This window comes from Marmota marmota, unplaced genomic scaffold (genome assembly GCF_001458135.2).
Source record: "Marmota marmota marmota unplaced genomic scaffold, marMar, whole genome shotgun sequence".
Classification (NCBI taxonomy): domain Eukaryota; kingdom Metazoa; phylum Chordata; class Mammalia; order Rodentia; family Sciuridae; genus Marmota; species Marmota marmota.
The window spans coordinates 41,011,918-41,024,258 of NW_026000016.1; the positions used below are offsets into that span (position 1 = coordinate 41,011,918).

At 53.0% G+C, this 12,341-nt stretch overlaps 1 protein-coding gene across 21 annotated transcripts in view; it reads right to left on the reverse strand.

Moving 5' to 3' along the window:
* Positions 1-3,526: 3,526 nt before the first annotated feature.
* Nfasc (neurofascin) overlaps positions 3,527-12,341 on the reverse strand; it is a 175,800-nt gene continuing 166,985 nt past the window's right edge. For all 21 annotated transcript variants that reach the window (XM_015483786.2, XM_048809569.1, XM_048809571.1 and 18 more), the window contains one exon: positions 3,527-9,904. In XM_015483786.2, coding sequence (XP_015339272.1) covers positions 9,673-9,904 — 232 coding nt within the window. In that variant the 3' untranslated portion in view covers positions 3,527-9,672. The remainder of the gene's footprint in view (positions 9,905-12,341) is intronic.

A 12,341-nucleotide genomic window follows, 5' to 3' on the forward strand; every position in this document is an offset into this window, starting at 1 on the left:
AAGTGGGGCGGGGGGTGGGGGTGGCCCTCCCCGGGGTGGCCCTCCCCTGTCTGTCTCCAACGCGGTGCAGGAAGGCTGCCTTGATGAGGAGAGCTGTAATGAATTCCCAGACTCCAGCCCTTGGGGGCAGCTGGGCAAAAGCGGGTACAGCCTTCCCTCTTAATAAAGATTGGAAGATGACTTGTCCCCTCCCCGCTGGGTCTGTTAATCCAACTCCAAGCTGGAGATTAGCATTTCTAATGGGCTGGGAGGTGCAGGCTTCAGGAGACAGGGATGAGAGATGACAGATATTCTGGGGGGGTCCCTGGGGCTCTGAAGGGAGGCAGTTGCTTTGTTTGGTCTGGGTTGAATTGAGGTTGGCTTTCTTCAAACAAGATGCTCTCTTCATCTTCTCACTTCTGTCCCTTGGAGTGGAAACGCCTGCTCTAAAAAGTGGACCCCTCTCCCCTGAAATGTCATGTGTCCAAATATTCAAAGAGTATCATCCAAAAACACGAGTTCAACCTGGCACAGTGGTGCACGATGGTAATCCCAGCTACTTGGGAGGCTGAGGCAGGAGGATCACAAATTTGAGACCAGACTGGGTAATTTAGTGAGGCCCTATCTCAAAATAAAAAGGAAGAAAGGGCTGGGAGGGGGCTCAGTGACAGGGCGCTTGCCTGGTTTGCAAGAGGGGCTGGGTTCATCCCTAGCACCACAGAAAACAAAGAACAGCAGCAAGAGGCATGTGAATTTCCCAGCTCCTCCTTTCAATTATCTCCATTTATTTTGTCCTTCAGATGGCACCTGCAACATGCCAGGCATTGGCCTCCAGAAGCAGAGAAGGAAAAGGAAAGGTCTCTTAGACTCACGATCTTCCCACTTAAATGAGAGAAAGAGACAATAAATATCATACACCAAATCCTATTATGTGTGAAACAGGTGTTCTGCAGGCTGTCTAACCAGACTGAAAATAGGGGTGAACATGAGGGCATCAGGGAAGACTTCCTGAGACAGAATCACCTGAGCTGACTGTGAAAGATGTGTCAAGCCAGGCCTGGTGTTGGCGCCTTGTAGTCCTAGCTGCTCAGGAGGCTAAGACAGGAGGCTGAGGTTGAGCCCAGAAGTTCAAGGCCAGCTCAGACAACATAGTGAGGACCTACTTCAAAAAGTTAATAGATGCATGACCCAGCACAGAGGCCACTGTCTGCCTTGAGGTGTGTGGGAGGGATGGTCTATAAGCAGAAAGGAATTAGGAGGGGTGAGAATAGGAAGAGTCTGGAGTCTGGAGTCTGCGGCTCCAAATTATTGCAAATCCTGGTTATGAGCACCAACTCTAGTGATCCTGAACTATCCATAAGTGGGGGGTGTGGAAAGTCAAGAGGAGGGTCTTCCAAGAAGACCCACCTTTTGTCTCGAATGTGTTCATTGAATCCACATTTATGGAGCCCTTTGCCCAGGACAGTCTAATATCACTTTTGCTGACTTGACTACCTCCCAGAACAGTCTGAGCTTCCAGAGGACTCCAGTTCTGATCTACTGACATCATTCATTGGCACAGAGTAGATTATTATGACACGTTTTTTTAACTGAATAGTTCAAACCTGGGAAGCAGGGGAATTTTTGCCTATCATAGGTAGCTGGAAATAAGTTAGAATGGCTAGAATTTAGGGTACATGTGGGAGGGGGGTGAAAAACTAAGCTGGAGAAGTGAGAGTCAGAGCACCAAAAGTCTAACAGGCCAAACCAAGGAGTATAGATTTTATTCTATTGTAGTAAACAAGGCTTCAAGTAAGGGAGCGGTAGGGTAATATTTGTATTTGAAAAGATTCCTCTGGCTGCAGGTTCACAGAGTGCGAGCAACACACGAGACAAGGACACTGTCAATTCAAGCCATGAGGGCTTGGACTAAGGGTGTGACTGTGCAAATGAACTTGAAGGACGAATTTCAGAGATAGCCTGTGAACTTGAGAGTGATGAGAAAGGTCCTTTCTCATATTCCAGGGAGTGAGCAGGGCGGTTCAGAGGTGTTGTGTGACATATCCCAACGGTTCAGGAGGAGCCAGATCTGGAAATAAAGGTCTCATTTTAAGCTAATAAAGTGATCACTCCTCAAGTCAACAACGTACCCTGAGGACCTCTGAAGGACGAGTGGATAGGCAGGTTGGAGAGCCAAGGGGCTCTTTGTCCAAGAAAGTGGGGTCTGCATTTTCAACGGAGCCCTTTGCCCTTATTTGCTATTACTGCCTGTGAGCGGTCAGTTATCTTCCCACAGAGCAGAGCTACCCCCCAGCCCTGCCCTCTCTCCTACCCCAACATCTGCCTGAGGACCCCAGACACGATGGCCCTTCGCAATGTATCCTTCCCAGGTGATGCTCTTTGGCCATCCCCTACCCCACCCCATGTGACTCACCAGAACTCGGCCAAATCATCAAGACAGGAGGCTGGCAAAGCCACGTCCCTCCTCAGTCAATGTGGCCCCTCTCTCTCCTTTCCCTATTTGATTAATGACAGAGATTCCTTTGAGGGGCTTTGTTTTCTAGTATGCAGTTTTATGCATTGTTTCAACAATATTGAATGTCTGTACCCTTCCAAGCAAGATGAATGGGGTCCAGAAAGAAGAAGGGTAGGAGACAGGGTTCCCCTGCAACTGTCTCTGCTTCTCCCAACTTCCCCGGCATGGCACCTCTTAAATGCTGTGTGCACACAGAGCCATGTTGGATCAGGGGTCTCTCCACCGCTGCACACATTCCTAAACCAGGCGTCCTACCCTCAAAACACAAATTGTGCAAGAGTTTCCCCCAAATGACAGTGACTTTGAGATGGTCTGGGAGACCACCAATACCAGGGGAGCTCTCTGAGGCCCTTAGAAACCATTTGATTCCTTGTGTCGTGAACCTCTTGACACCCTTTCCCACTGTGTAGTCCTTTAAAAAGAAAGAAAGGATAGTAAAACAACATGCCCCTGAATGCCCCTTTTCTATTCCCAAAAGCCTAGTCAAGTTAGGGGAACAATGAGAACAAGTGTGGCCGGAAAGTCCAGATACATATTCCCCTGAAGGACCCGGGCTTCCTCTTCTGCACATTGGGATCCAGGACAAGTAAGAGTTACCTGGAGAAAGCTGTTTACTTGCGTGCACACCGGGAGAGTTGCTTCCTGGGCGGCTGTTCATAAAAGCAAACTAAGCAAGCTAATGCTGAGTATCACTATCCTACAACTTAATATATGAAACCCCCATTTTGGTGGCGACTGGTGTAAAACCGAGGGCATGTCACTCGTCCAGCTGGCCACCACTGGACAGGATGCTTGGCAGAGCACCTTGGGGTATGGAGGAGCTCTCTGTTCAATCCACTGCCACAGAGCTCCTCGTGGGGCAGGCTCTGGTCTCTGGTAAGCTTTCCCCAGTGAGTCATATGCTTGCGGGCTGTCTCCAGGCCCTTTCTTTGGCCTTTCTGCAATCTACTCTGCTTCCCCAGGCACAACTGGGCCTGCAGATGTGGCACCTACCCATTCACCAAGGAAAATGAGTCCATCGCATGCCCAGAATCCATTTTGAACAACTTTTATTATACGTTTAGTGTTCTCTATACAAAAGAAATCAGTCTTTTTTTTTTTTTTACAGTGATTCAAAAAAAATTCCGAATAATTTGGCCTTTTCATTGTTCATGCAGTCAGTTTATAAGTCCATGTATTAGAAGATCTCCACAGCCCAGAAAAATCTTCCCTTCTGAAGGTCGCAGTGACGCCCTCAGATACGCATCTGTCGCCGACAACATTGGTTAATGCAAAAATCAACTCACGAAAAGGAAAGAACACGATGTGAGAGGGGTTAAAACAAGGCCTACTGTGAAGAGTTACATGTTTAACCAAGATCAGATCGATGGGCGGGCGTGTGGGGACATGGGAAGGGATGGAGACGCGGGAAGAATTTCCCCACCAAAAGAACACACGGGCATGGTGTGTGGGGCGCAGGGCCCAGGTCTTCTGGGGTCCGGCATGGGCTGGGGGTGGGACCAGGACAGAAGGCGGCCATGTCACAGGCGACTAATGCTCAGCTCAAGAGGAGTGAGAAGAAGTTGGCAAAGAGCTGGGGAGCCGGGCAGAGGGACAACACTGACTGAGGACATTGCATTTGAGAATCAGAAAAAAAAAGAGCAGGCCAGGGTCATCTGATCTGCATCATTTTTTCAAAAAACAAACCTAGTAATACACAAAATTCTAGATATCTCTTCCCAGACTTTTGTGTTTATTGCTTCTCTGAAGTCTTTACAGCGGCTGAACTCCAGCCCAGCAAATCCCAGGTGGCAGGCTTGCCAGAGCTGCTGCCCCCTCAGCACCCTGCAGTCAAGAAAAGGACAGAGACCCCTCTGCACCCTCACTTCTGGGGAATACAGTGTGCTGAGGGTCCAATACGTGACGGAGCGAGAGTTGCCATGCTGGGGGGGTACAGTCTAGTTTCACAGTAACAGACATGGATCAGCCGGTCATTCCAGTCTAGTAGTCAGGGCCGCCTGTCACTGCAGGGCTGGGTTAACTGCACAGACAGGCTGATCGTGAACTCAGAAAAATCCTTTTTGTCTTTCATTTGGGGAGGTCTTGGGGGGATGTGCAGGTGGTAGAGGTATGGCAGGGTGAACCAGCCGGGCAGATCTGCAGTAATACCTCTGCTTTCAAGGAGGCAGTTGTGGTGAGAACACTGGACAAGGAGCCAGAAGGCCCAAGTTCAAGTCCTAATCCTACCTAAACGTCCCAGCTCTGTGGTGTTGAGCAAGCCCTGTGCCTGCCTGGCTGCGTCCTCATTTCTTTGTCTGCCCAATGAGTCATTTCAATTGGATCAGCTCTGAGATTCCTCCACAGGCTGAAATCTGACTATCCTGAGCCAGACGCCTTGGTATCTGTTTCATTTCCACCCTTATCGCCATGAGCATCCATTTAATACTAAGGTACTCCTAAGAGGAGCCCTGCCTCCCGGGGCGGCTTAGGTGCTGTTGTGTGGGTCTAACAGCTTTCTCTGGGTGGTCATCCTCCTTCCCCTTGGCCCTCCCCTGAAGGTGTCCCAGGAAGGACCCTTCCTAGAAAAGGACCAAAAGACAGTGTACTTCCCTGGGCTTGGACTGTGCCACCAGGTCCAATGGAGCTCATGCAGGGTGACCCTGTCTATTAAGGGAGGGGCCTGGCCAGGCCTGGCTTTGGCCAACTTGCCTATGTCTCCCATTTACACTTCAAGCTCTTTGCTTTATTGGTCTGAGTCTTCTGTTTTTAATCAGTGACTTCCCACATGCTACTCCGTCACACATAGTTCAGGCAGAATCCTTCATTTCACTAGAAAGAAGTCACTCTGTGGGCCTGACCGGGTGGACCCGACCACAGCCATGGGCTTAGGTTTGGCAGAGGCTGGTTGGACTGGTGCCTTGGGACCCCACCCAAAGTTACGAGTGGGAAGCAAGCTCTTGGCTGACCTACCAGGCAGGAAGCTGCTGCCCGCCCACTGAGAAGTGTCCCTGGCCCCAGACCTGGCCCCAGCCTCAGCCCATAGAAGCCTGAGAAATTTCTCCCTTTCAGATTATCAACCTCACAAAAGCTGAGACAAAAATGCATTGAATCCCTGCTCCTTCCATCAAAGGCTGAGGGCAATGCCCTAAGACTTGGCTGGCCTCCAGGACGTGCCCTGAAGGCTGCAGCTCCTGGGGAATGTTTTCCTCTCTTTTGGATCACTCTGTCTCTAGGTCCTGCCCATAGCAGTCACCCAAATAGGGCCTCTCCCCTCCCCCAGGCTGTGCACCATGCCTACACGCAGCCCTTTGAAGCTCATCTCACAGGAGCCGGGGCAGGGACTGACTCTCTCCAGGACAATGACCTGGATTGCGTCCTGCTGGAGGCAATGCTCTGTGACAGTTCTGCTGTATGGATGTGAGCACATATGGGTGCTCAGTAGCAGGGAGCTGTCTCTTAGCTAGAAACCCCACAAACCCTTGCAGATCTGCTTGCACTCCCTTCCCAACACTAACTGTGGTCAGGGAAACCAGGAGCACACCATCTGGGCCCACGGTGCAGGCACACCTTGTAGGATGAGCGATGTTGGCACTGGCTCACTCTTATCACTTCCAGACCTCAGGACTTGCCAGCAAGCGGGTAGACCAGATGTCTCCGACCTTGCAGGGTGACAGAGCAGGGACAGGGAGGGGTGAGTCTGGCTTTCCTCTTAGCGTCAACTCAGCCATCTCTTCAAAAGCAAGACTGGGAAATATGTGCCCTATTCACCATAACAAGGCAGGGCAGGAGGCAGCTACCCTGACCTCCGTGTTTCTTCAGGTGGACCCCTGTTGTCTGTTCAGAGAGGTATTAAAAGGAGGGACCGAATGGGGGCACAGGCACAGGAGTAGACAGGTTAAGCAACTTGCCCCAAGGGGCAGAGCAAAGAGGGTCCAGAAGCAGGACTGATCCTCTGCCCCACCCAGCGGGTCTTGACTGCCCTGTCCTGCATGGTCTTTCTAACCAGCTGGACTAAGACCTGGAAACTTCTCCCTTCCACTCTGGAGCCATCAGAGGCTTGAGCAATGAAAGGCAGATTGCTCCCGACTCAGTGGCTCCTGTCTCAAGACGGTTCCAGTCATGTCAGTCCTGCGAGGGCTGAGACCACTCCTGACCTGCTTCACCTGGTATTCAAGGCTCAAGCATTGGCCCGACTGGATCTTCAAAGAGTATTTGATGAATGGACACGAGGGCAGACGAGCGCTCAGGCAGCTACAGCACTGTGGCTGAGCACATTGGCGGATGGCAGTTCTAGTCGATGGAACTTTTAGAGCCACTGCAAGATGACCACCTGCCCCACCCGGAGAGGCTGAAGCACCAATGGTAGGGCGCGCTCCTGGTGTTGTTGTGAGGATGTTTTGGGCAGTTGCTTGAGAGGCCCAGCTAGCAGGGAGTGCTGGGCAATACTGCTTTCCTGTTGAGCTGGGTGGACCGGCATGGGTGCTACAGAAAATGGCCTCTCCTCTTCCTCTAAGGAATGCCTCCTTAGCCCTGCCACCCACACACCTCCAGTCTTAAGCTCTCTGAGCACCCATCATCTTTGCTTGGGGAAAGCGGTTCTTCAGTCCCAAATGCTCCTGCTATGGTCTTGTGGTGGTGGTGGTGTAGGGGGGCAGCTGTCAGCACTCACAAAACAACAGCCCGAGAGAGGCACTAACAGCAAAGGACGATAGTACAGAGGATGATGGTACAGAGCACGGTGGGACACTGGAAGAAGGTGCAAAGATGACCTGAGCTGACCTCTCCCCAAGACCCTTCAGATAGAGAAAGCCCCTCAAAGCCATTGGTTTGTGTAACAGACTTTCCAGAGGTGAGGAGGTGGCTCTGTGATATCGAACAGCCTCTTGCTCCCTAGGGCCTTCTCTCTGGGAATGGGCTCACTAGCATGGACAAAGCAGGGTGAAGTGAGGGCCTGAGAAACTGACTGTTCTGCTCAGGTCCAAAGCATATTCTGGAAAGGCTGGTCATTTGATTCAGCTCACAGGTACATGTCCCTGACACTTCCCTTCAGGGACAGTGGGTCTAGACTGCAGGACTGCCCAGTTGCATCCAAGCAGGAGTTGGAAGAGAGCCAGGGGACAGGACCCTGAGCTCATCCCCAGTCCCCTTCTCTTTACCCTGTCCCCTTTCACCATGAGAGAGCTGCCTCTCAGGCCTCTGGGCAGCAGACCTGGAGGCAGCTTGGGCCAAAGGGCCATTACTCTCTAGTTCAAACAACATTATTGGCTCAGCTCTGGGCTATGGTTTCTTATCTGCAGACAGAGTGCGTGCGTGTATGCCTATGAGCTTGACCTTCAGCTGAATGATTATTAAGTGATGTAAGCATTGCTAATACCTCTGTGGCTTAAACATGTGGCAAATGATGCTTTAATAAAGACTCCGAAGGACACGGCCCTGGTCCTTTCCAGGCCCCCGGATGTCAGCTGGAGGCTCAAACTGGAGGCTGCGTCAGTAGCAGGTGATCTATTCCTGGGGCTCAGCCTCACCCTCCTGAAACCGACTTGAGCTACAGAAACAGTGACAGGGGCACACGCAGGCTCAAGATCTCCCTCTCTCTGCATCACTGAGGCTAGGTACCTTTGGTTTCAAAAATGAATTAGGTGGGGAGGGTGAAGGCAGCACCTTCGGTCTGAGAATTGCAGGTCTGCGAGTCTCCATGTGGGCAACGGGGTAAGGGTGTGTATGGACTGGCTGCTTGTGGTCCTGCAGGGACACTTGCATAGGCTGCCCTGATTCCGAGTCAGACGTCACTGGAGGCTTCAAGGCTTGCAGGGAGGGGCTGGGAACCTGGGAACTCCAGGGACAGATCAGAACTGCATAAGGCATACGAAGAGCACTGAGTCCTCTCTGGGTGGGGGCATCACAGCACTATTAGCACGGCGCCACCACAGGGTCCCCTGATATGTATATATACCCTAATGAAAGGACAGACAGGCTCAGTCTCGGGGTAGCAGGTCTCCACCCACACATCACGTCAAATACGAGTCTCAACAGCATACAGAATTGACCAAGGAGATGACCGACATCTGCTAGAGGAGGAAGAGGGTGGTGCTTTACACCCCCGAACACACCAGCAAGGCTTCTGCATTGCAGGGTTCCTTCTCCTTGAGGGTAGCAGCGTAGACCCTGGCCAGGTGGGTGGATGCCCTCTGCTCTGGACATGGTGGGTGTGGTCCTCTCTCCTACATCCCTGTATTCACTGATGGGAAGGAAGGAGTCCAAACCCAGCCCTTTGCTTCTCTCCAGAGGTGCTCACAGTTCCCAAGAGACCAGACCCCTGACTTTCTTCTGCTGAGGTCCAGTCATTGCAATTGAAGTTCGTACCATCAGTGCCCACTCCTGTGCCTCCAGCTTCTCCTTCAAAGTCAGTGCAGCTCATTCTTGGACACTCTGGAGGCAGGGGCAGGGTAAGAACGAGGAGTCAGAGGTAAACTCACCTCCTAACTGAACCAGAGAGGGGTGAGGCGACTGCCCACCCTCTCCCTGCCAAAAAATACTGTCATTTTCCAGGAAGGAGCCAAGCCCAGCTCAGCAACTGACAAGACAGAGGCAGATGGGTTGGGAGCAAGGGTGGGGGACAATATGGCAAAGAAAGGCATCCTCCGGAAACGTGCTGGCCCAGCGGCGGTTTGAATACTACGGCTCTTCTCTACGTTCTGTTAGGGATCCGTCCTTTCCGTCTCTTTGTGGTTTCCTGGGGGGAGAATCCACCTATTCTTTCTTTTTCCAGGAACACATCTTCAAAAGAAAATGGAGACATTGGGTCTGGAGGTTTGGAAGATGCACAAAGCAAAAATAATGTCAATGAAAGTACGGTAACCGACAGGACCGGGCAAGGGTGTGGGCCAAGGCCAAGGCGGGCAGTGGGATGGATACTCAGGGTGGCTGCGAGATGGGGCAAGGGACCAGGGTTCCCTCAGGTGAGCTTAGTCATGGCTCTAGCTCTCCCACACTGGTGGCACCCAGGGATTGTGGGGGGTCATTGGGAGGGGGCTTGTGGGTAGCTGGGTGGCCACTGATCCTCACAGCTTGGCAGACCCCCATTTTGTACCCTTGTCCCTGAAGGTGGTGGAGGCTTTGTGGTCGGTCTGCAGTGGCTTCGTCTCCCCCTCTCCCCTCCTCCCACTTATAAAGTAGTGGCTGTGCCCGGGTGGGCTCCGTTAGGCCAGAGAATAGATGGCATTGACGGGTGATGTGGCCTCTGAGCTCTCGTTGCCCTCTGTTTCCTCCTTGTCCTTTTTGACCGTGTACTGGCCAATGAAGGAGCCATCTTCATTGAACTGCCCTTCGCCACCTTCCCCATAGTCCACCAGGCTGTCGTCACTTTCCTGCTGCTTGATGGTTCCGTCCAGAGATGTCTGGCTGCCCTGCAGGGGCTTGTTGTCCTCATCACTGGCCAGAGAGAGACAGAGAATCAGGGCCTAGTGGGTCCAGCACAACCCAAACCAGGTATGGTGGGACAGGGTAGCAGACTTCCTGCCAAGCACAGGCCTTGGGGATCAGCCAGGCCCCATCCTCCTTGTCCCACGGGTGCTGCGAAAGGAAAGCTAAGAGGCCCAGTGAGGACAAGCGTCTTCCTTAAGGGGAGATGGCATGGGTACAGGGCAGGGATTGGGGAGCAAGCTTCTGGATTCCTGGTGTGGGATCCTTCCCACGTGACAGGCCACTATCACAGCGTAAGGAGGTAGAGGACGGCCACCCCATGAGAGGCAGAGCCATAGCTTGTGAGATCACTTGGGGTGGCAAGAGTCAGGACAAGGAGTTCCAGTCCTGAGTGTGCCCCTGTGACCTGTCCATGGAAGGTGGACCTCCTATGACTCTGCAGGGCAAGGCTCTGCCCTTGACCAAAGCGAGGGTCTTGCTTTGGGATCAGACCTTCCCCCACCTTGCCACCTCCCTGTCTCTGTGCTGCTCTCTTGGTTATCTGGCTTATCCACAAACAGGTGCTCCTGCTTTGGGCCTCGCACGTAAGAGAGGCGGGGTCATGGGAGACAGGGGCATACAGAGAAGCACTCGAGACCAGCAATTTGAGCACTAGGAAGGCTTGGAGGGTTCTGCCAGCCCCAGCCCCCAGCCCTGTCATTCAGCTCTCTCCTCGGAGAGCTGGAGGCTGGTTGGTAAAGTGGCACTGGCCCATGGGGCCCAGATGCCTGATCTGAATAACTGCACCCTGAGCCATTTCTGCCCCTGGCTAGGAAACTCTGTGTGCCCTTTAGGCTCAGAGGGGGGACCAGGTGCTGTTGGCTGCACTTCAGAGGTGAGCTGGGCTCCCAGGCACACAGCAGATGTGGACCAGCGGTAGGGACTGGAGGGCCCAGCAGGTGGGACCACAGTGGTGCCAGGCAGTCTAGGCAGACATGCCGCACCCTTCTCTGCTCCTAGCCCACTCTAAGTCCTTCCTGGATGTGGGGAAAACAACCAGCTGAGGTGCCATTACAGCAGGCAGTGCATTCTAATAACCGCACTGGGCAAAGACAGCCATCAGGGAAGGCCTTAAACTGGAGCCAGAGCTGAGCAAGATACAAGAAAAGCCATTAGTCCAGTCCCTCCAGGGCACGGAATGAAGGCCGCCCATTAACACAGCTTCGCAGGTGCTATGCAGGCAGTGCTGCGGGAGGGACAGCGGTGGAGGGAAGCCAGTGGGTCTCTAGAGTTGCGCTGGGTTTGTGCAGGAAGTGGATCTCTCTTTGCAAACCGGCAGAATTCACTGCCAGGCTCCTCAGCCCCCTTGCCAATCTTTCACCCTGCACTCTTCCCTAGGCCCTCTGCCCCACCGCAGGAGCAGGAGAATTATTATGCAATCTGGGGGGAATTCCTGTCCCCGTTTCAGGCATATCCACTGGACAGAGGTGGCCCCAAAGGGGAGGGTTCAGTGTGGAGGTTCTTGAGGGTAAAGGGGACCTAAGTCTGGAAGAGCAGATCTCACCTAAAGGAAGCTTGAATAAAAGAGTGGCCCTGGTCTAGTCACCTATTGGCCTGGCCTCCAGAGACCCTCAATATCCAAGAGGACAGATTTGCAGGGAGAGAGGCAGAGAGCCCTGTCAGAACTCAGCCACAGGATGGAGGAAGATGAGGAGGGAAAACATACCTCCTGGCTCTCTGGCCTGCACCCAGAGCAGCTTAGTTCTTCCTCTCACTTATCTGGGACTTTTCCCAGTCTGGGATGCTTGGAATCATGCACCTGGGGCTCTAGGATGGATGCTGCAGGGCCTGCGCCCAAGGTGAGCGCGTTTGCCCATGCTGGCTGGGCATGCACCTCCTGAACACAGTGGGCCTTGGGGACAGCGCACACGCAGCAGGTGCTTTAGCCCAATGGCTTTGTTTTCCAGGGGAGGAGAGAGGCACATGAGGAAGCAGCTTCTCTTAGTGTAGGATGCCCACCCTGTGTGTCCACCTCTGGCTATGCTGAGGGTCTGGGGGAGAAAAGACACCTTGGCCTTGGAAATGAAGGCCAGCTCATGGGGAAGCTGGACCCTGCCAGGGGAGCCTGGGAAGAAGGGGCTGCATCTCTGTGCCTGTCCTTCGGGAAGGACGCTGGAACTGTTTGGCTGGTTGTGGCTCCTAAGCTGCCAGACCGGCACCCATGTGGGCAGTGACTCTGCTCCCATTGGTCTGTTGAGGCTTGCCAGGCTGCTGATGGGCAGAGAGGTGGAGGCCCAGAAAGGATAAAGAGAGGCCAGAGAGCAGTGGTGACCCGGACTGGCTAGTAACCAGGTGGGGGCAGGGAAGGAAGGCCCTGAACAGACCTTTCCACTCACCTGGTCTGAGAATAAGATTCCATGACCCACCCAGCACCATTCCTGAAGGTTTTTTTTTTTTTTTTTTTTTT